The following is a 24,390-nucleotide window of genomic DNA, read 5'->3' on the forward strand; positions in this document are numbered from 1 at the left end:
ATCGGAAAAAACTGTGGAGATGGTACTGTGCAGTAACACTGGTTACTACGTAGTCATTTAACAACTGCACAGTCTGCCATTCATGTAAACACAGCCTCTGAGAGATATTCTGGTTTGCTGGGGCCAAGCACTGCGATTCCCTCTGTAGAGAGTGAATTTGTACTGAAGCCCATATGAATGGAATTCAAACCCAAATGAAAACCATCATGATACTTCCTATGAAAGAAAATGAAAGAACATCTTTTTCCCCACCATAATGCATAGATGATCTTAGGGTATCAAAACAAGTTTAATATGTATAATGCCAGATATTTTGTAAGTCTGTTATGTTGAAAAAGGCAAACTGAGAGCAATTTTGGACATAAAATCTTTGACATCCTTCTACCCTTCTTTTCCTTCTATCTTTTCTTCGGTCTCCTTCCATCTGAGAAGAAAGCAAATTTTTGGAAACAGATCAAATGAATGCCACATATGCAGTTCAACATGAACACTTTGTCTTGTCTCAAAGAATGTCTCATTCAGAAAATTTGCTGTGCAGGACTGATTTGGAAAATGCAGATGCTGGGATGATGAGTAGGTCTTGTGATAGCATCAGTGTGGAAACCAACAATGTGGTTGGAGACAAAAGCAACCTAGGCAGGTGGGTTTAAATTTGCACCTTTTCCTTTAAATGTGTTTAAAAGTGTATATTAGTTTGGCAAATAGATAAATGTATTTAGTCATATACCATATACACCTTTTCCCCAAAAATTAACCATCTAAAATTGGGGTCTGTGCTTTAAGCAAGGAAGATGACTTCTGTGCCAGCTTGGAGACATAGGGACACTGGAATGGCTGCTGTGGGCTGGCTTTGTGCTTGGCTCTGGCTGCAGCCAGGGAGGCAGGGGCTGCTGCTCAGCAACACTTACTCTCTCCTTGAAAACTCTGCAATTCAAGCTTTAGCAGTCAAAAGCTGCTGCCAATTCAGCAGTGACTGTAACAGGATTAAAGCTTGCACTGCGACCTTTTACAGAATTACTTAAAACATTTTTATGACAAGGTGCCAAAATATAGGACCCAGCATAGTGATGTAGAGCTGATTTACTTCTGCTGCTTTACTGTCATGTCAAACCAGAAAGGTCCTATTAGATCTACACCAGTAGCATAAAACAGGTTTGGGAATCAATGGGTGCCTATACACAAGCAGTGAGGCTGCTTTGATGTTCTGTAATTACAGCGTGTTGAAGCAGACTCAATTAATCGAGTCTGCTGGAGCATGGTAATTACCCTGCTCCAGCAGACTCCTGCATCTTGTGTATCAGTGTCCCTGTGCTTAAAAATGATGGAGGGGGTGCTTTTAACTAAAGCTCATTCGATGAGCTTTAGTTAAAGTGCCCCCGCCACCATTTTTAAGCAAGGAGATGCTGATACACAAGGCGCTTCAGGCACTTTAATTAGATCCATTGTGACATGTAGGGGGTGCACGCAGGTGCACATGCACCCCCTGAGCGTGACGGTGCACGCCTTGCGAAAAGGTGCCCCCAACACTGCTAGTGGCACCTGCAGGCGGTTGCCACTTGCCACCCGCCCCCCCTTGCTGCCAACACCACTGGCGGCATCTGTGGGTGGTCTGTGATTGCTGCTGGCCACTGCCAATGCTGCCAGCAGCGTCTGCAGGTGGTCACTGGCTGCCGGTTGCCACCCCAACACTGACAGCACCGCAGCTGCCTGCGGGTGCTTCCTGCTTGCTGTCACCATGTTCCCACCACTGCCAGTGCTGTCGCTGCCTGCGGGAGCTCACCATGCCCCCCCAGCCTCCAGGGGCATGCGATGTTCATGATTAGATCAGCTCCAAGAGCCACTCTAATTAAAGCATCCCCCCGACCCCCCAAGTCCCGGAGCATGTGTATAAATGCCCATTGTGGCAGAGAAAAGGGGCAGAGATAGATGGGTTCCTTCATGGAAAGACCCTGAACCTCAAACCTCAGCCTAAATATTTTCCTGAATTTGGCCGTTTCTTATGTTTTGTTGTTAAGTAAGTTAATAAAACCAAAAAGGTAAGTTTGTACCAGTTTTAGTGTGTGTGCATGTGCATATTTACAAGTACTATCCTGCTGCAGAGTAAATTCATTTCCTTTGGCCTAAGATACCAAGACATTTCCTATGCAGCTAATTAGTCAACTGCGCAGTAAATCTCCCATTTAGACACGTCCAGTATGTTTCTTCCAAAGTGGACACTGTTGCTTCAGAGTTAATTCATGATGCATCCCACCTGCAGTGATCACCCCAGTTGTTCCCATATTGTACTCTCTTTACCAGCTTACACCCTTAGCCTTCCTGAACATGGTTACCTGCTGTACAAAGCAGCATTCACATGCAAAATGGTCTAAATAACCATAATAATCCCAGGGGCAAGAATTTCTTAAGGTGAAATATTTTATTGGACTAACTATATAGTTGGGATAAAGTTAGACAAGAATTTGAATACAAGCCATTCTTCATCAGGTCTAAATAACAATACTGACCCTAAGATTTTCTGACATGCCAAAACTGATTCTGCACTGTATATCTGAGTTGAAACGTTCAACTGGACGCGTTCAAGTCAGCGGGTCCGGATGCTCTCCACCCCAGGGTGCTGAGGGAGCTGGCTGGGGTTATTGCAGGGCCCCTGGCACGGCTCTACGAGCGATCGTGGTGCTTGGGCCAGGTGCCAGACGATTGGAAGGTAGCTAATGTGGTCCCCATCTTCAAAAAAGGGAAAAGGGAGGACCCGGGCAATTATAGGCCCGTCGGTCTTACCTCAATCCTGGGGAAGCTCTTAGAGAAGATCATCAAGGAGCACATTTGTGATGGGCCGGCATCAGAAATGATGCTCAGGGGCAATCAGCATGGATTTATTAGGGGGAGATCATGTCAGACCAACCTGATGGCCTTTTATGATCAGGTCACAAAGGCCATGGACGCAGGTGTCGCGGTGGATGTAGTCTTTCTGGACTTCAGCAAGGCCTTTGACACCGTCTCTCACCCCATCCTAATTAATAAACTAGGCGACTGTGGCATAGACGCCTACACGGTCAGATGGATTGCAGATTGGCTGAAGGGTCGCACTCAGAGGGTGGTGGTGGATGGATCATATTCGACTTGGGGGGAGGTGGGTAGTGGAGTCCCCCAGGGCTCGGTCCTGGGCCCTGCGCTGTTCAATGTCTTCATCAGCGATCTTGATGTTGGGGTGGAGAGCAACCTGTTTAAATTCGCTGATGACACCAAAATTTGGGGGGAGGTGAGCACGCTAGCAGGGAGAGAGAGATTGCAGAAGGATCTGGATAGGTTACAGGGGTGGGCAGACAGGAACAGGATGCGTTTCAATACGGACAAGTGCAGGGTGCTGCACTTGGGTAGTAGGAACCAGCAGCACACTTATAAGATGGGGAGCTCCCTACTTGAGAGCACGGAGGCGGAAAGGGATCTTGGTGTCATTATTGACTCCAAGATGAACATGGGCCGACAATGCGAGGTCATGGTTGGCAGGGCTAACCGGACCTTGTCGTGCATCCACAGGTGCATCTCGAGTAGAGCCAGGGAGGTGATCCTCCCCCTCTATGCGACGCTGGTCAGGCCGCAGCTGGAGTATTGTGTCCAGTTCTGTGCGCCCCATTTCAGGAGGGATGTGGACAACATGGAGAGGGTCCAGAGGAGGGCCACCCGCATGATCCGGGGACAACAGGGCAGACCCTACAGTGAGAGACTGCGGGACCTGAACCTATTCAGCCTCCACAAGAGAAGGCTGAGGGGGGACCTGGTGACCGTCTATAAACTCACTAGGGGGAACCAGAAGGGTTTGGGGGAGACGCTGTTTCCCCTAGCCCCTGCTGGCATAACAAGGAATAATGGGCACAAGTTGATGGAGAGGAGGTACAGATTGGACATCCGAAAAAACTACTTCACAGTCAGGGCGGCTAGGAGCTGGAACCAACTTCCAAGGGAGGTGGTGCTGGCCCCTACCCTGGGGATCTTTAAGAAGAGGCTGGATACTTACCTGGCTGGACTCATTTGAGTCCCGTTTTTGTTTTTAGGGTGAGTGGTTTTGTTTGTGTTTTTGGGTTGTTCTCCCGCCCTGGCGGGGGGTCGGGCTAGAAGATCTATTAGGTCCCTTCCGACCCTGAAACTATGAAACTATGAAACTATGAAATGAACTATTGCGCTTCATATCGTTGCAGACTTCTTTCAAATCTCTTGAAAATCCAGCATGCATCATTAACCATTATTAACATTGTAGTCATGCCAAACAGCCCCTGATAGGGTGGGGGGGCTACACTGTATTAGATATTACACGAACACACAGAAGGCACAATCTAACAAGTAAGGATTTGACTGCTAGCAGAGGTACTCTTTGTGTCAAATTCAAAGACCAAACCATTTTCTCTCTGCCTGATAAAAAAGAACAGAGGAAAAAAAGAACAGAAGTGAAAAGGAGAGCACAGGGTGTGTGTGCGCCCCTCTCAGACAGGCAGTATCAGAACTGAATGCATGGGGCAGAGGCAGATACAGAGAGGGTACAGAGGAGGGCTGATCACCTCCCCCCCCACCTTTTTGAGCATACCTCAGGGGCAGCAGCCAGGGACTTTAAAAAAGTCCCTGAAGCAGGTAAGAATCCCCCTCTTCTCCTGTGTTCAGGGACACGTCCCCTCCCTTCCCATTCCATTTCTCCTTTTCCCTATCCACTGCTGTTGCTCTCTCAGGCTGAACCAGGGACAAGAGGAGCTCTAGATTTGCTCTTACTCTGCCCCAGCTGGGCTGTCAGGTGAGCCAGGCTCAGTGGCAGTGGTGGGTAGGTTCTTCCACCTGGCCCAGTCCTCTGTGTCTTCCCTGCCAGGCTGGGGGAAGTCTCAGGAAGGGGAACCTGTCTACTGTCACGGCTACTGTGCCTGAGTTTGGCCTCCCACATAGCCCAGCAGGACTGGCTCTGCAGCTTCTTCCACCCTGAGATCAGTGGAGGACAACAACAGTGGTGGGCAGGGAAAATGGGGAATGAGAGGGAAGGGAACATGCTGCTGGGAATGGAGGGGGTGTGAGAACAGTGGGTGTGAAATTTTTACCTGATTCAGGGACTTAAAAAAAATCTTCAGCTGTTCTTTCATGGTGTGGTCTGTCTGTACTGGTTGGGAGGGACACTAGGAGTACAAGATGCAGCCACCCCTGCAATGCTGGTCACTTTTCTTGCACCCCCTTAAGAAAGTCCTAGATCCACCTATGTGTGGAGTTAACTATCTCAAAGGCGCTCCTGCCTGAGGGATTCCTCGATGTTTAAAAGTGTTGTATGCAGAAAAAGAGAATGACTTCTTCTCTTCTCATTTACATCACTACCTCCACCAAAGTGCTGGTGGTTGCTCTAGCTGCACAGGGTTCACAAGGCCTTGAAGAGCTTGTTGTGCCATTTAAAATGCTAGGGTCTAGAAGAGTGAGGAGCAGTAATGAGCCATCAATACTCCTCTTTATATGCAGGAATAGCAGACTCATGCTGGGATTTTGTCCTGCTTTCCTGCTGTTTGCATTAAAATAAAGGGTTTGTTTCCTCTTGACTCATGAAAAAATCCTTACATAAGTGGTCTTGCATTAGATCTAATTTGAAAACTAATGCCAGCACTACAAACAACATACATCTCTATCCATGAGATATGGTCTAGTGGCTTGAGCAGGTGGTCATACGCAAGGAATGTCTGTGTTCTCTTCTTACCTCTGACCAGTATTTGTAAATTATAGATGATGATAAGTGCTAAGTCACGTTGTTGATTTATTATATTAATGTAAACCTCCTTTCTTGACTGCTAGCTCACCATCAGGATTGTCCCAGACAGAAGTGCACATTAATTTAAATGAAAACCAAAGAAGTTATGACTATCTCTCTATCCGCTCAAATCAGAATATAGCCAGCCGTAAGTATAATGGTCTGTGATGTACTTAACAGGCAGTGCTATATTGAAAAATGGAACCATAGAATTCTACACTTTTTTTTCAGTGACTCCAAACCAAAGTTCTTCATTTTATAAAGCAAAAGATTTTTTTCCCTAATCAGACCTATAAATTAACCCTGAGTCAATGAGTTTACTTGGGATCTTTTTCTCCATTCTCTGACATCAGCAACAGTAATAAGGGTTCCTAGGTCAAATTATTGCCTCAGTGCACATGTCTACATGTGTATTTATGTTTGCCTAAACTTAAGGTAATTTAGGCACGCGTCTACACGTGAACACGCTAATGTGCATTAAGGTACAATAATTTTAGGTGTAAATAGCTAAAGTCGCATTAGTGCATGTGCAGATGTGCTAATGCGCATTAACGCAGTGTCTATCCATTGATGCATACTGTGTTAATGCACATTAGCACATCTACACGTGCACTAATGCAACTTAGCTATTCGTGCCTAAATTTGATACCTGCTTTATGCAGGTATCAAATTTAGGCTCACATAGCTTTAAATCACCATTTTTAAGGTGCATTAAGGACATGCATGTGTAGACGTGCCCTTAATGTGCTTTAAAAATGGTGACTTTAGGCTAAGTCTGCTTAAAAGAGGCACATGTAGATGCGTCCAGTGACACACAATTGTCTTGAGTGAAGTTGCTCAATCATATGTGAATGCCTTAACTGAAGTTCCACGGATGTTTCTAAGGGCATAATTTGGCTTGGTATGTCATGCCAGCTATGTACATAATGCATGAGTCAGAACAGACTCCAGGTTCCACTATATACCTAAGCTTGCATTGTGCAGCTAATAAAAATAAAAGCAATAAAAACTATTTTTGTCCCTGAAGTCAGCTTGTCTGATTCACATATGGAGAAAGAGCAGATCTACCCAGGACAATAATGTAATCTTTACACATCCCCCTTTCAGAGTAAAACCATACTTTGAAGTCTCATACATGGGGTGACATATGATCCCATTACAATAGCCATCATCACAACTGCTGCTGGTTGGGAGGGAGTTAAGTCCAGGGAGTTAAATCCAGGGAATTAAGTCCTAAATCCCACTCAAATACAATATGAGTTGGGTGTTTGCTCCCCTCAAATTCCATTAAAAATCACAGCTCAAACCAGCTTTTTACTAGGTGCATCTACACATGCACTGTGTAGTCCTGGTAGCGCTTGGTTATTATTAGACTCCGTGTCGCTGTAGTGACGAGCTATGGCAATGTAGCGTTGGCATCACAGTTTGTGCCCGCCGCAGCATGTCACTGTAGCTTGTCACTATGGTGACACAGTGTTTTGTGTAGACACATCCACTGCTAGACATGAATCCTGTGAGTGGGGGTGGACAGGGATTCCTAGGACAATATAGCAGCAGCATGCCCGCTACAAACTGTGCTTGTGTGTTCTCTGGATACCTACAGATTGCTGATCTCCAGGAGTCTTGCTCTAACACTCCCCACCTGTATTATATTTGTTTAAAATGAATTGTAAGCTTGACATTAAGGACAAAGTATATTTACCTTTTAAACACCCAAATTGCCCCAAACCAAATGCAACTCTTTTCTTCCCTTGTGGCTTTTGTCTGCATTGACTTCAGCTGTTTTGTTTCACAGCATCATGTTCACCAGTTAGCCAAAAGGAGATTGTGTTAAGTGGACTGGAAAGAGAAATTATTTGTGTCCATTTAAAACGTGATTCTCAAAATGGCTTTGGTGAGTAAGGAACATTCATATTTTTGGTACCAGGATTTTCAGCTCGTGCATATGAGTCTTTAGCTTACTTTTTGGGTAAAAACAGGCATTGCCTTCCATAACATTTGTGCTACCATAAAAAATTGCATGGCAGCACAAAGGCCAAGCAAACAGACATCTATACCCCTTGTCATGCCACAAATTGTGGCTGTGATGAAAGTGTTATCAATTTTTGCCACAGTTTAACAGTGGATGTCTGTTTACTTTATGGTGCAAGAGCATAAGCACCTTGGAGCTTCCCATGCTCTCTCACTGCTGCAGGCAGATGCTATCGGGGCTTGAGGAGTCTGATCCTGCAAACCACAGGAATTCCTAGGACTGGGCCCCTCAAGCCCACGGAGCACCTGCCCAGCTTTTCCACTTACAGAGACATGCACCTGGGAATCTCTAGGCTGCATTTCTGGAAGTGGGGAAGCTGTGGTTTTCCCACTTACCAAGATGCGCTCCCAGGATCAATAGAGGTGATATAGTGGGCAATATATGTTTCACCCAATGAACTGGATCAGTTGTACCAGGACACAATCTGTGACAGATGATTTGCTTCATTTGGTGATGTCTATTTCTAGCCTTTGTTTTCATTCAATAAAGTCTATTAGTTTTTTTAATGAGCCTGGCTCACTGGATAGGCTGCACACAGGCTGTGTGTTGCCAGTTATAAAAATGCCTTTGTGTTTTCTCTATCCTAATATAGCTACTGAGTATGACATTTGCTGATTGAAACTAAGCAAGTCCGTAAGCTTCTTCTTTCTTGCTGACTCCATCAGTGATGGGGTGGCCATAGGGCAAGGACAATGGGGCAGTTATCCCAGGCCCCATCCTGCATGGGGCACTGCACATTGGAACCAAACTTGAGAATTCATTTATTTTTAAGCAATGAGGCAGAATCATGTCTAGACATTTGGTATGCTGAATTAATTAGTTAAAATGCAAAGAAATACTATAAAATAATCATATGCATTTGAACCATTTAAGATATATTTGTACATTTAAGTGGTTCAAATGCACGTGAATATTTTGTGGTATTTCTTTGCAGCATTAAAAAGTTACCATACTGCCCACTGTCTGGTATTAAAACAGCCTCCCACTGCTTTTGCCCTGGCTCTCACAATATGTAAGATTGGTCTTGTCGATAGAAAGAGGTATAGGAAAGGATTAGACAGGTTCAAAGCATCAGTAGCCACATTTTTCTCGAAGGGGTTACCAAAAACTCAGGGAGGTTTATGGTGCTTTACTAAAACAACTAGACCCTGGTTTCCCATTTGACATTTAAGGTACTTGTCTAGGTCTTTCAGCAGTATAGCAAATATATCATCATAACACTGCTATTTCCTGACTTTTGAGTGCTTAAATTGTTTTGTACGTAATATTCTGTTATGCAACACACCAGCAAAGTATGCGTTTGCACCCTCTTTTAATGGCTGGTCTGTAGAGGGCAGCAGCATGTTACTGCTGCTAGTTCAGTCACACTTGTAACATGGATGATAGAGCTTTATTTGGAAAGTCACTGGTTAAAACCCAGCTGACTACCTATGTGTGGTGGCCTTACAATGCGTGTAGAATTATTGTTTAGATCTAAACCTTAAGAATGATCTCATTTAGATGCAAACACACCACAATGTGGGCCTCTCTCTAATTGAAATTCTTGCATGCTGCTTAGTAAAACAAACTTGTCATCAAAACCAGCTGCAGGGAATAAATCAGAGTTCCAGAGGGGAATTTTTATCACTAATTATCCAATAAGAAAGAGGCAAAAGGCATATATGCTAAGCTACGAGCCTTATTACAGCTAACGCAGGCACTGGCTAGTGCAGCACTGATGGTACAAGTAGTCAAAATACAAAATCAAGCATATGATAAATGTGTTCTAGTAAGGATCTATCAAATGCATCTAACAAGGTTTATACTTCTCAGTTAGTTGTTATAACAGTTTCCAAGGCTATGTTGGTTGTGGCTTATCTGACTTGGGAGTTCAGCACTTTAAGGTCCTGACTCAGGAGAGCACCTTTTTTATTGAGGAAGGGTAACCACTCTCTATTGAAATCAAGCTAAAATTTAGTGGATGTTAAATTTTAAGTTTGAGCTTAATTACTCCCCTAAATCAAGGTCTAGATGAAGTTAAAGATCAGAGAGTTTAAGTCCCTGGAATGTGCACATAACTTATGGCAATAGAAAAGATGCTTTTGTTCTTCAGCTGTTCATTTTTTCCAATAATACTAGCATCTCTCTCGTCTTGTGCTATCTCATTTTCACAGGTTTCGTAATTATTGGAGGAGAAAATGTGGGGAAATTAGACCTTGGAATCTTTATTGCTTCAGTTATTCCCGGAGGACCTGCAGACAGAGCTGGGCACATCAAACCAGGTCACTGTCCCCAATTTTTAATTAGAATTGAGATGCTTTCATGGTTTATAATGAATCATTCTGACCTTATTTTTTCCCTTTTGATGTTTTTTGTTTTAATCCTATTTTAGGTGGAAGACTCATATCTGTGAATAATATTAGTCTTGAGGGTGTTTCTTTTAATACTGCAGTTAAAATTATACAGAGTGCTCCTGATGAAGTGGAACTGATCATCTCTCAACCAAAAGGTACAATACAGTTTTGGATGTCTTTATCTGCTGCAGGAGATTAGTTGGCTCAGGGCACTTGTAATGGGATATGTTAGAAGAATTTTTCCACTAAACTGTAGTTTAAGTTGGCAAGTAGTAAGTACAAGTGACTCCTAATAGCTCTATCTGTTGGCTGTTCAGCAGTCTCTGTGAAATGTATTGGTGCTTTCTGATACTAATCTTGTACCAGTGAAGTCGATGGAAATTATGTCACGGGCAAGATCCAGAGCATGGAGTCACGGCATCTGGCCTGCGGCGCTAGAATTTGGCAGTGGCAATGCACAACAGTATCTCTCTCCAGATTTTTTCAGCTGACAATGTTTGGTGTTGGTCTGTTTTTGCAGACATGTATGAGGAAGGAATAAAGGAAGAGAAAAATCTGTCAAGAAAAAGCAGCACCAGTGAGTCTGAGAAAACTTGCATAGACAGTGGGAGAAAAAGAATACAAGGCTGCCATACAGGACCCTCCAAGGAAAAAGACATAAATATAGATGAACTTGAAAAGGTTCTTTCTTGGAGTTTGGCACCAGAATTGGTTAACAAGATTTCTGTTCTTTCAGTTGACCACATGGATGTGGAGGTAAATACTGTTTTAGTAGTACTTAGTAACAGTGGGCGCATCTACATGTAGACTAATTCTACCGAGTATTAATGCACCATAGCGAAAGCGCTGCTAAGCACAGTTGAATTAGTCTATCGTGCATTAACTTCACAAAAAAACTGTGCGCCAGTGCTACTGCTCATTAGTGCCAGTTAGTGCACATTCAGTTAGTACCTGTTATTACAGCTACTAAACTGAATGTGCTGTAACCATGGTGCATTAATGAACATGTAGATGTGCCCAGTATGTCTAATATGTACCTTTTGAAATATTTGGCTATTAAGAATATAGAAAGTAACAGAGCGGAACAAAAATGTGTTGGGTGAGAAGGAAATCCCATGGAAATGGTGCTTAACAATTTTCAGTTGTTTCTTTATTAACATTTTTAAATGTACTGTAATCATTTTGACCAGGCTTAGAGCCAGTCAAAATACAGGGGAAATGTTGAAAATAGTTTTTCTCTTTTTTTCCTGTGGAAATTCATGTTTTTGGTGGAAAAATGTGGGTTCTCTCAATTGGTACTAATTTATTATTTCAAAAGTCTTATTGTTATGGACTATAATAATTAAAAAAATCTAATTGTTCAGGTTTTGAAAATCTTCCCTAGCTGTCCTCAGCTTATATCATGTAAATCAAATTCTGCTCCAATTTACACCTGGGTAGAAGTGATAGTAATCTGGATTTCCACACTGGTATAAATGACAGCAGATTGGGCCTCTTAGAATTTCTCTCCCTTTCCATGCTGTCGTCTCATTAGTGTTTATATTTTCGAGACAGGAAACTGACTCCTTTCACTCAATGCCTCCCGCTGAAGTCAATTCAAATGGAATCTACACCGTGGAGCTGGTTAAAGATGACGGGACTTTGGGAATCAGTGTGACTGCAAGTGTTATTTTTGATCTTACAATGCATTCATGAATACAATGCCCACATTACCAAGGAACATATGGGAAGGTGTATTACATGGGGTCCTAGAAGAAGACAGGCTGACAGCAAGGCCCAGTATTTCAAGGCCCAAACCCTCCTAAGTGATTGGCAAAGTGATTACAAACTATAGGTTCTAATTATATGAACTTACTTTCCCATGTTCAGAGGCAGCAGTGGAAATGCTGCCTGTTTATCTTGGTGAAATGATACCCCTCCATTGGGTCATGGGATTTACTCTGCCAATTTAGTTTCACATACTATTTCATTTACCATTAAAACACAGTTACTCCCACGTTAAAACAAGGTGGCAATACAGCAGAAAGTTAGGGCTTATCTGTTCCTTTGAAATTGTTGAGAGGATGTAGGGAGGCAGACAGAACAGACCTATAAGTGAGCTTGGGATTTGCCTGGGGGTGGGAACTAACTCTCCTATTCTTGCAAAAAATGTTAGAGAAGTTCTACTGGCAATGAATGTTCAGGACCAGGTCTGTACATTTAATCTGAAAGACTAATAGCAATTTAATGCATTATCCAGATTTTGGAAAGTGACTCTTAGCTACCTTTAACCACATTTATAGTAGCATGAGGGGGAATTCCAGAATGATTTAAAATATTTATATGCAGTCACATAGAAGCGCTCAGAATTTTAGACAGAACAGTAAAACATGGACAATTAAGACTGCCTTGAGAGGTTCATTATACACTCATTATGGAACGAGAATAGCAACTGTTTTCAGTCTTCCCCCTAAATTTTTAAAAGGTAATTTCTGATGCAGTTGCTGATTTGTGACACACTCTTCAGAATTTACATGGCAACACCCATTTTTGCTTTGATTTTTGTTGAAGGAGGGGCATGTAGTGCTTCAGGACCCCACTAAGATGTGCGTATGTATTTTGCAGGGTGGAATTAACACTAGTGTGCGTCATGGTGGGATATATGTGAAGTCGCTTATCCCTAAAGGACCAGCTGATAAGGATGGACAAATAAAAATAGGTAGGACATTTGCAAATACAATTCTGTGCTGGGGAAGCAAAATGTGTGGGGCTGAACTCTATTCACAGATATTTGAAATGTGTTACATGAAAGGGTTGAGGGACAGACAGTGATTGTCTTCTGCTGTCTGTGACAGAATATGCAGCCTTTCAGTCTATTGGTTACTGTAGGGGTTCTCAGTGATGATGCCATGACACCCTGGGGTACTGTTGTACCCTTTTAAGGGTATTGAGGGGTGCCAGGCAGTATTTGCATTGATAGGTGTGCTAACACCTAGGCATGGTTCACAATATAAACCCAGAGATTTCAAATAGGAAGCTATAGGGTCAAAACCATTCTGACTTGTTGTGATCTTTCTGAGTTTTTTTGCAACAGAATCATAGAAAATTAAGGTTGGAAAGGACCTCAGGAGGTCATCTAGTCCAAACTCCTGCTCAAAGCTAGGACCAAGTACATCATCCCAGCCAAAGCTTGGTCTAGCCATGTCTTAAAACCCTCCAAAAATGGAGATTCCACAACCCTTCTGAGTAACCTGTTCCAGTGCTTCACTACCCTCCTCTTGAGAAAGTTTTTCCTAAAACCTAAACTAAGTGTCCCTTGCTGCAACTTGAGACCATTGGATTCAAATCGAAATTGGACTCTCTCTAATTTGTCTATATGCTTTCTGTAGTGGGGGGTGTGGGACAAAACTGGACACAGTACTCCAGATGTGGCCTCACCAATGCTGAATAGAAGGGAAGAATCACTTCCCTTCATCTGCTGATAATGCTTCTATTAATGCAGCCCCGTATGCCATTAGCCTTCTTTGCAACAAGGGCATACTGGTGGCTCATATTCAGGTTACTGACCACTGTAACCCCCAGGTCCTCTTCTGCAGAGCTCCTGCTTAGCCAGTTGGTCCCATGCCTGTAGCGGGATTGTTCTGTCCTAAGTGCAGGACTTTGCACTTGTCCTTGTTGAACCTCATGAGATTTCTTTTGGCCCAATCCTCCAATTTGTCTAGGTCACTCTGAATACTAGCTGTACCCTCCAGCATATCAACTGCACCCTGCAGCTTTGTGTCATCTGCAAACTTGCTGAGGGTGCACTCCATTCCATCTTCCAGGTCATTGAGGAAGATATTGAACAAAACTTGTCCCAGGACCAACCTCTGAGACACTCCACTTGATACCGGCTTCCAACTAGACATTGAGCCATTGATTATTACTATATGAGCCTGACAATCCAGCCACTTTTCTATCCACCTTACGGTTCATTTATCCAACCTGTACTTCCTTAGCTTGCTTGCAAAAATGTTGTGGGAAACCCTATCAAAAGCTTTGCTAAAGTCAAGGTATATTACATCCACTACTCTTCCCGCATCCACAGAGCCAGTCATCTCATCATAGAAGGCAATCAGGTTAGTTAGGCATAACTTGCCCTTGGTGAATCTGTGCTGACCAATCACCTTCTTCTCCTCCAAATGTTTTAAAAAGATTCCTTAAAGACCCGCTCCATGATTTTTCTGGGGACTGAGGTGAGGCTGACCAGTCTATAGTTCCCCACATCCTCCTTGTTCCCTTTCTTAAAGATGGGCAATATATTTTTCCCTTTTCTAATCATCTGGGACTTTTCCCAATTGCCACAAGTTTTCAAAGGTAATGGCTAGTGGCTCTGCAATCACATTGGTCACACAGGTGCATCGTGTTTTGCCCCATAGACTTGTACATGTCAATCTTCTTTAAATCGTCCCTAACCTGTTCTTCTTGTACTGTCGGCTGCTCACCTTCACCCCAAACTGTGCCACCAGGTCAGTAGTCTTGGACCTGACCTTGGCTATGAAGACTGAGGTGAAAAAAGGCATTGAGTACTTCAGACTTTTCCACATCATCTGTCACTAGGTTGCTTTGCATTTGGCCACACGCTACCGCCTTCCTTGGTGTCCGACCCAGGGGGTACGTAGACTAAAAAAAGTTGAAAATCCCTGTCGTAGGGGATCCTGCCCATCATTTCCCTGACTGAGTTAAAAGTCTGCTTTTCTGAAGTTGAGGGTCCATACTCTGCTGCTCTCCTTCCTTCCTTTCCTCAAGATCATGCATTCAATCATCTCATGGTCGCTGCTGCCCAAGTTGCCATCCACTACTACATTTCCTATCAATTCTTCCCTGTTTGTGAATCACGGTCAAGAAGAACATGGCCTGTAGTTGACCTCTCCAACACTTGCACCAGGAAGTTGTCCCCAACCCCCTCCAGAAACTTCCTGGATTTCCTGTGCACTGCTGTATTGCCCTCCCAATAGATGTTACGGTGATTGAAGTCCCCTAATGAGAACCAGGGCCTCTGACTGAGAAACTTCTGCTAGCTGTTTGAAGAAAGCCTCATCTATCTCACCCTCTCCGCCTGGTGGTCTATAGCAGATACCCACAACAACATCATCTTTGTTGTTCTTACCTCTGACCCGAACCCAGAGACTTTTAACAGGCCTGTCTCCAGTTTCATACTGGAGCTCTGAGCAATCATACAACTCTTTTACATAAAGAGAAACTTCTCCTTTTCTCCCCGGCCCATCCTTCCTGAACAGTTTATATCCATCCATGACAGTGCTCCAGTCATGTGAGCTATCCCACCAAGTTTCTGTTATTCCAATAACATCATAGTTCTGTCATCGTGTGTGGGCATCTATTTCTTCCTGCTTGTTTCCCAGGATCTTTGCATTCATGTGCAGACCCCTGAGGTAACTAACTGATAGCCCTACTTTCTCAGGAAGAATGAGAATGTGTCCCCTGTTGCCCCCTCCTGCTTGTGCTTCCTTCAGGTCACCCACTTCCCCACTTACCTTAGAGCTTTGGTCTGCATCCCCCGGTTAACATAGTTTAAAGCCCAATTCACTACATTAGCGATCCGGTCTGCAAAGTTGCTCTTTCCTTTCTTTGCCAGGTGGATCCCATCTCTTCCTAGCAATCCTTCTTTTTGGGACAGCATCCTGTGTTCGAAGAAGCCAAAGCACTGCTGGCAACACCATCTGTGCAGCCATGCATTGATCTTCAGGATGTATGCACTCCTACCTGGGCCCTTTCCCTTGACAGGAAGGATTGAGGAGAACACCAGCTGAGCCCTTGTCCCCTTCATCCTTGCACCCAGACCTCTGTAGTCACTTTTGATTTGCCAACGGTCACCCCTGGCAGTATCATTGACACCCTGGGGTAGTAGTTAAAAGTCTGCTTTTGAGCAGCCTGGGGTACTAGTCAGAGGGCCGGTTGAGTCTCAGTAATCCTTCTATGACATTTTGGATCTGGGCTCCGGGCAAGCAGCAGATCTCCTGAGACAACAGGTCAGGCCAGCAGATGGATGCTCCATCCTTCACAGAAGGGAGTCTCCAACCACCACCACCCATTGCTTCCTCTTGGTGGTAATGGTCTTGATCGTCCCAACTGTGGGGATGCCTCATCTGACCTCCCCCACCAATGCAACATGTTCCTTCTCGTCTGTTGCAAGGGCTCTATATCTGTTCTCCAGGCAAACTGCTTCAGGTGAGATGAAGATTTCTGCTTGATGCCAGAGGTCACAAGCTTCCACCTTCCTGGGAATCCATATCCTTTTCCTTCTCTAGTGCTGCCTCTGGCAGTCCTTCCTCCAGAGTCTTAGAGGTCCACTTCAGCACTGAATTGATGAAGTCCTCATGGCAGAGGATGATTCAGAGCCTTGCTACCTCCTCCTGTAGCTCTCTTGCCTGCTTCTTAAGGGACAGCTCCAGGATACATCACTCACATTGCAGGTACTCCCTCACCTGGCTGTCAGTGGAAGGAACTTGAAAGCCACAGTCTCCACAGCACCAAACCAGGACCTGGGGGAAGCCTTAACAGTTCGTGGTCCTGCCTGGACAGGTATTTCACAGGTACAAGCAGAGGAAGAGCTGCCAGAGGTGGTGGCTCTGTCATTGTGACACACAGCCCACCGAACAAACATTCAGCAAGCCAAGCACACAGGCAGCCCTAGCTCACTTACCTTCCTGGAGCAGGATCTGGTGCCTGGTTCCTCTTCCCCTTCCTTCTTTTGCTCCCAGCAAAGTGCTTGCAAACTACCCTGTTTGTTGTTCCTGTTTCAGAATTTGTCTGTAGATAAAAATGAATGAAAGCTAAGAGCTGGCATTTACTAAAGAGTGCTCTGTGTGTGGGAACGTTGATAACCACTGGGTTACTGTCTTGCCACCCACACCTCCCATTGCTCAAAACAGGAGTCCCAAGCAGATCTAGATCCATATGTCCTTCATAGCCACACATATGGCCAGAGAGTCTCCAGTGTCTTCAAGGAGTTTGCTGATGAACATCTTTTGTGGTAACTAACATCATCACATTTTTACAGGGTATCTTAAATGTTTTTTCTACATACCTCTAGGTAGCAGGGGCTCATGAACACTGTGGTGCTGGGGCACATGGAGCATCCCACAGGAACACGGGGGCTCTCCAGCGCACTCGGCAGCAGACCCAGAAGTGAAGCACTTCCAGTCCACTTCCAGGTCTGCCGGGGAGCGCGTGGGGTGGGGAGGGGGGGCCCTGTGCCCACCCCCCAGCTCAGTGACTGGTGCCTCCTGGGTCGGGGGGGGGCACCCGGGGTCCTCATGTGGCTGATCACCAAGCTGGGGAGGCATGGGGGGGGCCCAGTACACTCCCTGGCAGACCCAGAAGTGGACCAGAAGTACTTCCGGTTCACTTCTGGGTTCACCGCCGAGCATGTGCAGGCCCCCTCCCACCACTCCTGTGGGACGGTCCATGCGCTTCAGCATCGCAGCCATCACGAGCTGCACCTGCTACCTCAGGGTAAGCAGAAAAAATATTTAAAGCTGTGTCTATGTCTGAATCGTTGATTCTCCGAATCAGCATCGAATCTTCAGATTCAGATTCGGCCGAATTGAATCAGGGACAGTGATCTGAATCAACGAATTGAATCACTGTCCGTGATTAGGCCAAATCCAAATCTGAATCAAATAGAGCCCGCTTTGTACACTCCTAATATCTAGGAATATGGCAAATGCAGAAGTAATGGAGTTTGGCTAGAAAGCCATAGACTTGCTTTTAAGGCAGCCATTGAAAGTTACAAAATGCAGCCACGGTTGGAGAAGTGTGGGTAGCTTCAAGAGCACAGTATTTATCCCCACATGGACTGAGCACCACATGACTGACTTGCTTCATTTGTTGTCTGTCTCAGGTGATCGCTTGCTAGAAGTGGATGGGATCAGCTTATGTGGCATTACACACAAGCAGGCTGTGGAATATCTTAAGAAAGCTGGCCAGGTTTGTATAAGACACAACTCAGTGGGGCTACTGATTTGGAGAAATTTGCAGCAGAACAGAGCTGAGAGGGATTTTTCTGTTCTCTTGTTTGAAGAGAAGTACAAAACTGATGCAGACTGTGCAGCTTTTGAATGAAGCTTCTCCACCCTGCTTTCAGGTTGCAAAGCTGGTTCTAGAAAGGGGCCATCATGATTTAGCAGAGAGATGCCCAGCAGCTAATGACAGAAAGGAAGGAAAATGTCCAGTCACCTTCTTGGCTGCTTCCTCATCAGATGATCCTAAGGGCTACCCGTTTGCAACAGATGGTGAGAGATAACAAAGGGAACCCAAGAGAAAATCTCTTATTGTGCTTACTACATTTTCCATGAAGTGAATGAATGAAAACAATCACATAATATTTCCACAGCTCACAGAGAAAATCTACATACTGAATAAGAGTAATAAAAGATGTCAGTGGCATAATTTAAAATTGATTTTATATAATATTTCCAAAGCATTTGGATATGCATTTAATATTACAGCTGCTGACTGAGATACCACATTTATTCCATTGTAACCCTGTTAAAATAAATGAAATTGCTTGTGACATCAGCAAAAGCAAAACTGGATCTATTTGTTATTTTAGTGGGATAAAAAAGTGCGCAGCACTTTTTGCTTTATCAACTGATGGTTGTACTGCAGATATGCAGTCACTGCTCGACAGGCAAATAATAACGCCCCCTCCATGAATGCACAGGTCAGGAAAGAGCAGTCAGTCCCTTCCCCTCCCTTGCAGCATACTTATGCAATTGACAGCTGTGTTGCTTGGGATTATGTTCTGAGAGCCCAAGCATAGAGTGGCTCATCTGAGGGTGCTATGCATGCCTATGGGACAGTGCTGTGGGTGGGGAATAAGATGCCCTTAGCCTACGTGCAATTCCCTGCTGCTGAGTGCTGTCACCGCACTTCCATGACGGTGAAGTAGGTCCTGCTTCTTACTGTGCTGCTTTTGGCTCCCCCAGAAACATTCATAAACTCTTGAGTTATACCTGTGCAAAAGGTACCTAAACTAGACGTAATAAATACGCAATAGAATATTGCTGAGTTCTTCTGAGTATTCAGAGGCAGTCACAAAAAAGACCCCAATTTTGCCTTCACTTGACTCCCCCTCAGCTGGCTTGTAACTAATTGGGAGTTACTACACCTATGGACACAGAAGGTGGAATAGAATTCAGCTCAGTTTCTCTCAACCTAATTAATGCCTCAGGGTGAAGGAGCAATTAAAGCAATCAAAGCCTTTATTTTTTTTTGGCCTTAATTTCAACAGACCTGACTCTGTGACACACAAAGGAGATCTGCTGAACAGTGGTGATGCATAGGGGGTGCACAGTGGGATTGGCTGCAGGGGAACCCGTGCAGGGGAATTGCAGCGGGTGCACATCCCCCCCTAGTAAAGCAGCACTAGTCAGCCATGCTGCTGAATAAGAGAGGGTCATTTTTATGAAGGTACTTTTCAGAGCTGACTGCCACTTTAGTGGGGTACAAGCCATGGAACCTGATTATTTTCCTGCGTGCTTTTTGAGCAGATAATACATTTGAAGTCAAACTGATAAAGAATTCTGGAGGCCTTGGCTTCAGTTTTCTGCAGATGAAAAGAGACGCTTGCAAACACCTTGGAGGAAATATTGTGAGGATCAAAAGACTCTTTCCTGGGCAGCCAGCTGAAGAGAATGGAGAAATTGAAGCTGGAGATGTCATTTTAGCTGTGAATGGGAAACCTATTCAAGGACTCTCATATCAGGTACCCTGAATGGGCCTCCTGCTGTGTAACATATTAATTAAGTTTAAATGAACCCAACCTACTTTATTGTTGCTTGAAAGGCTCAGGGCATGCATTCTTTTACTAAATTCAGATAAAACTATTATGTAGAATTTTCTTCACTATTTAGTTACCTTGCTGTCTGCTCTTGACACCAAAAAGATCTATTGGCTGACATGTGCCACTTACTTAATTCACTATCATCTGTCTTGTTTTAAATAAACCAGTAGACATACTTTTCCCTTCAGTCCATGTATGTTCTAAAATGCCATATGAAATGTGCCATGCCAGATTCCAATTTCTGTTATGCTAGGGTAAATCTGGAAAAACTCCACTGTCTTGAATGGAGTAACTCCATTTTTACACCAGTGTAACTGAAATCTGGATCTAGCCCTATATTTTGCTGTTTAGTTTTCAGTTAGCTTCTTACCTCTTTATGAAGTCTCCTAAAAGATAACTATGAAGGCAGCCATTATTATTGAGGATGCCTGTTACTGACTGGGGTGACAGACAATGTTATAAACTCTCCTGTTGACAGGGTGCGATGGTAGTTAGTCATACTAGGCCTAGGTAGCGAGATCTGGCTTCTATTCCTAATTCTATATATGATTTATAGCAAATCATTTAAATTGTCTGTGCTTCCATTTCCCCATTGGTAAAATGGGGAATAAATCCAATAAAGGACTTCGACATTTAAAAAATAAAGTTTGTGAAACCTAATTTGTAGGCATTTGGTCTTTGCAGTGAGATCCAAAACCCTGTGTTAGGCACCCAGACTCACTATCCTGTGCGTGGAGAGACATAAGCACCCAGAACAGTATCCAAAACAGCCAGGACGGAAACTCTGAGGGCAAGGCAGGTTTTAAGTTCCATCTCCCAGATGTCTCTCATGGGGCTACAGGGAGGCAGCATAGTTCAACTGGGACTCACAATCCAGACCCTGTTCATGAAGAGGGATACCTTTGCTCTTTCTTTCAAAGAACTGAGCAGAACTCACTTTTTTGTATTAGAATGATGATGGAGTGCTTCTCTCCTTTTATCCAACAGCTCAATGTGTGGGTACAGCTTTCACTCCAGTTCAACTCCCTCCTCAGCCTGGGTAGGGATAGATCAGACTTCTGCTCTCCCCTCTCAAGACTGCATCTGTATTTTTCATAAACAGGCATTGGGTAAAATATGGAAACAGTTCTGGAAGTAGAAACTAGAACCTAAGTCCACCCCATCCCAGGCAGTTGCCCAAATTACTGGCTTACAGAGCCATGCATATGCTCTCGAGCCCTATGACTTCCATTTATTTCTGTACAACTCCAGTCAAAGGGGTGGAGAGTGTTGAACTGGAATGGTGTGGTGGTCTGGGGACTCTCTTGGTGTGAAGGTGTTGGTCTGACCTGGAAGGGATTGAACCTTGGTCTCCCACTTCCTGCCAGAGCATCCTAACCCATAGGGGGCACTATCAACCTCATGCTTCACATGTATTTTAGAAGAAAGCCATCATCACTGAATTTTTGTAGGGAGCCCAATCCTAATGATGTTTCAGGAATGTTTTAAGAATGCTTCCTGGATTGAGCCCCTCAGGGGACACAGACAGAGGAACAGCTATGGCTTAAGTATATGGAAGGTGCCAAACTGCTCAGTCCTCTCAAAAGTGAGGTGCCTCCAGGATTGCAAGAAATAGGACTTTCAGGCACTGGGATTCTTGGCGGTTTAAGACTACAGCACCTCTGGAAATTATGCACCTCCAAGATCAGGTAGCAGCTGTATGGGGCTTTCCGGGGTTGCAGCTTTGGATATAGAAACCCAAATGTTTTAATGTTAAAAGCTTCATTGGATCAGGCATCATATACCTACTTTGAATAACTGTGACATTAAGTGCTTTACATGTTGGGCTGACTACCATAAAATATGATTTTTTAATGCTCTGACTGTTTCCCCAAGGCACCAAGTCTCACTGATTCCTAGATAAAATCTAATCTAGCAATATTGTCCCATGTCTGTATTTCTTGTTTCTAGTAGAAAGCTAGAATTGCCAAATGGCTCCATGGAGGGGGCTGTTTCCACTGCATCTCCAGTCTAAGCAGCAGGAAGGAGGGTGGGGAATCCCATAGGAAAGCCTGATCAGATAGGATTCCACAAACATTCCTTTTGCCTGGGTTCTTGTTCCACCTCCCAACCATGTGAGATTTGTCCATCCTTAATTTATGATGATGTAAGCCACACTGTAATACTATACAGGCCTTCAACATGTAACTGGAAGCAGAAATGTGATACTAGACCTACCTGCTGTCTTTGTGAGAAGGATGTCAGAGAATATTTGCTAGATAGTGCATAAGATGTGGTTAAAAAGTGACATGCTGGTTCATTCCCTCAGTGTGCTGTGTGCACATCACATCTAGGAAATGAAATCACAAGCACTGTCCATACATCCAGGCAGGGACAAGTCCTCTTAGCCATGAAAGCAACACAAGGGGATCCAAACCCATGCATTCAGTGCAGTTCCTTTGTATGGGGAGGGTTGGAGTACAGAGATTTTACCCCCAAGGCACCAAGAATTGCTGCTGCATAAAAGTCCCTGCCAGCAGGCCCACAGACCATAATTAGTAGATCTGAGAATCCAGAGGCCTTCTATTGAAAATATACTTGTAGAAATTATTGTAGTTGGCCCTGGAGAACTGCAGGTACACTCTATGCTGTGCTCCTGATGTTGTCAGAGAAGATACCCTTCCCTCCCAGCTCCCTTGTCTTGTTTCTTTGTGTGCAGGCAACGTATTCAGTCTGTGTATGTGGACTGAAGTTTGGCCTTTAAGGTCTTCATCTCAAAGAAGGTACCAAACTGAGTAAAATCGGTGCCCTAAAACACCTATTTTCCAACAAGGTTAGGGCTCCATCCAGCACTGGAATGAAAAGCAGAGTGCCAGTAAATAAATGCTCCTAATAGAAGGAGGGGTTTGGGTTGTAGCCGTGTTGGTCTAAGGACATAGGCAGACAAGGTTCCTTGGGTGAATTTGATATCTTTTATTAGACCAACCCAAATGGTTGGAGAATAGTTATTAAGCAAGCTTTCGGGTTCAAAAACCCTTCGTCAGGCTTCCTGGATGGAAGAGCACACACCAACTGCTGAAGCTTCCTTAGCCTGACGAAGGGTTCTTGAACCCGAAAGCTTGCTTAATAACTATTCTCCAACCATTTGGGTTGGTCTAATAAAAGATATCAGATTCACCCAAGGAACCTTGTCTGCCTAATAGAAGGACAAATTCCTAGGTGGTGAAAAATCAACATACCTCTTCTGTAGTTTTTGGAGCTATGCTGATTTACATGAGTTGATGATTTGTCTCACTTACATAGGACTTTAGCTTGTTCCTCCTTAGCTATTTTCCTCAAAATAAAATATTACAAATATTGATCCAAAGCCATATATGGATTGTTGGAATGGAAGCTAGATTAATAACTGCAAACATTGTTTTGATGTTAAAAAGTCTAATGCTGCTTTCAGACGCACATTATTGAACAGTGATTGTTGGCCTCAATATGCTGATGAAAGGTACGGGCATGAAGGAATTATCAAACACAATTAATACGTTTTCACTCTTAAGGGAGTAATCTCTCTTAAGAGAAGGGAGATATATTGTAACTTGGGACCTGTGCATTTTACAACAAGGCTAATATAATTTCTTCCTGCCTAGGATGTCCTCCACTTGCTAAGAGGTGCTCCTCCAGAAGTCACACTTCTTCTCTGCAGACCACCTAAAGGTGATCTACCAGAAATAGACCAGAGTGCATTGGTAAGACAAGACCTCTTAATACAGTACTTGCATTTGTAGTCCTGGAAACTGTCACTGCTGCCTTTGCTAATACATCTCAAACAAGGCAGCTATGGCATATTGTTCTACCCCCCACCAACTCTCCAACTACAACCTTGCCACCTCCAGAGTTCAACAGCAGCTCGCTTACAAGCCAGAATAGTGAAAGAAGAAGCAGCCCTGCCTCACTATTTGTCCCAATAGGTCATTATTAAGCAGACCTGCCTCACTATTTGTCCCAATAGGTCATTATTATGAAACTGCAACATTTGCATCTTTAAGGTGTAGCTGATATTAACCAGTCTGACATGCAGATTATGCTTATGGCCCAGGACTATGGGGTTCCCTCCTAGGTCCCAGAGTAGAGATTTTCTATCCAGGAGTCTTCTAGATGCTAACCTGGAGTTTTCAGTAGACTTGACTGCTCGTGGGACTGGGAGTGGATGCAAAACATTTAATATCTAAGGTGCTGGTTAGTGCTTCATGAGATGAAGTAGTGATTTCAGTCCAGTTTCTGTATGCCAACCTTTGTTAATGGCCCTAGTTAACAGGATTAGCCTAAAGACCAAAGACAGAATGGGCTGAGGAATCATAGAATCATAAGAAATTAGGGTTGGAAGGGACCTCAGAGCGTCAACTAGTCCAACCCCCTGCTCAAAGCAGGACCATCCCAACTAGATCATCCCAGCCAAAGCTTT

At 44.1% G+C, this 24,390-nt stretch overlaps 1 protein-coding gene across 2 annotated transcripts in view; it reads left to right on the forward strand.

Annotated features, from left to right (window-relative positions):
* Window positions 1-24,390, forward strand: part of LOC102370105 (tyrosine-protein phosphatase non-receptor type 20) — a 136,096-nt gene that overhangs the window by 54,090 nt on the left and 57,616 nt on the right. For both annotated transcript variants that reach the window (XM_025213588.1, XM_025213547.1), the window contains 12 exons: window positions 433-640; window positions 5,809-5,912; window positions 7,560-7,658; window positions 9,950-10,057; window positions 10,168-10,284; window positions 10,650-10,885; window positions 11,684-11,788; window positions 12,734-12,827; window positions 18,012-18,097; window positions 18,255-18,402; window positions 19,663-19,877; window positions 23,576-23,674. In XM_025213588.1, coding sequence (XP_025069373.1) covers window positions 433-640; window positions 5,809-5,912; window positions 7,560-7,658; window positions 9,950-10,057; window positions 10,168-10,284; window positions 10,650-10,885; window positions 11,684-11,788; window positions 12,734-12,827; window positions 18,012-18,097; window positions 18,255-18,402; window positions 19,663-19,877; window positions 23,576-23,674 — 1,619 coding nt within the window. The remainder of the gene's footprint in view (window positions 1-432; window positions 641-5,808; window positions 5,913-7,559; window positions 7,659-9,949; window positions 10,058-10,167; window positions 10,285-10,649; window positions 10,886-11,683; window positions 11,789-12,733; window positions 12,828-18,011; window positions 18,098-18,254; window positions 18,403-19,662; window positions 19,878-23,575; window positions 23,675-24,390) is intronic.

The sequence above is a fragment of the Alligator sinensis genome, unplaced genomic scaffold (assembly GCF_000455745.1).
Source record: "Alligator sinensis unplaced genomic scaffold, ASM45574v1 scaffold264_1, whole genome shotgun sequence".
In the NCBI taxonomy this organism is placed as follows: domain Eukaryota; kingdom Metazoa; phylum Chordata; order Crocodylia; family Alligatoridae; genus Alligator; species Alligator sinensis.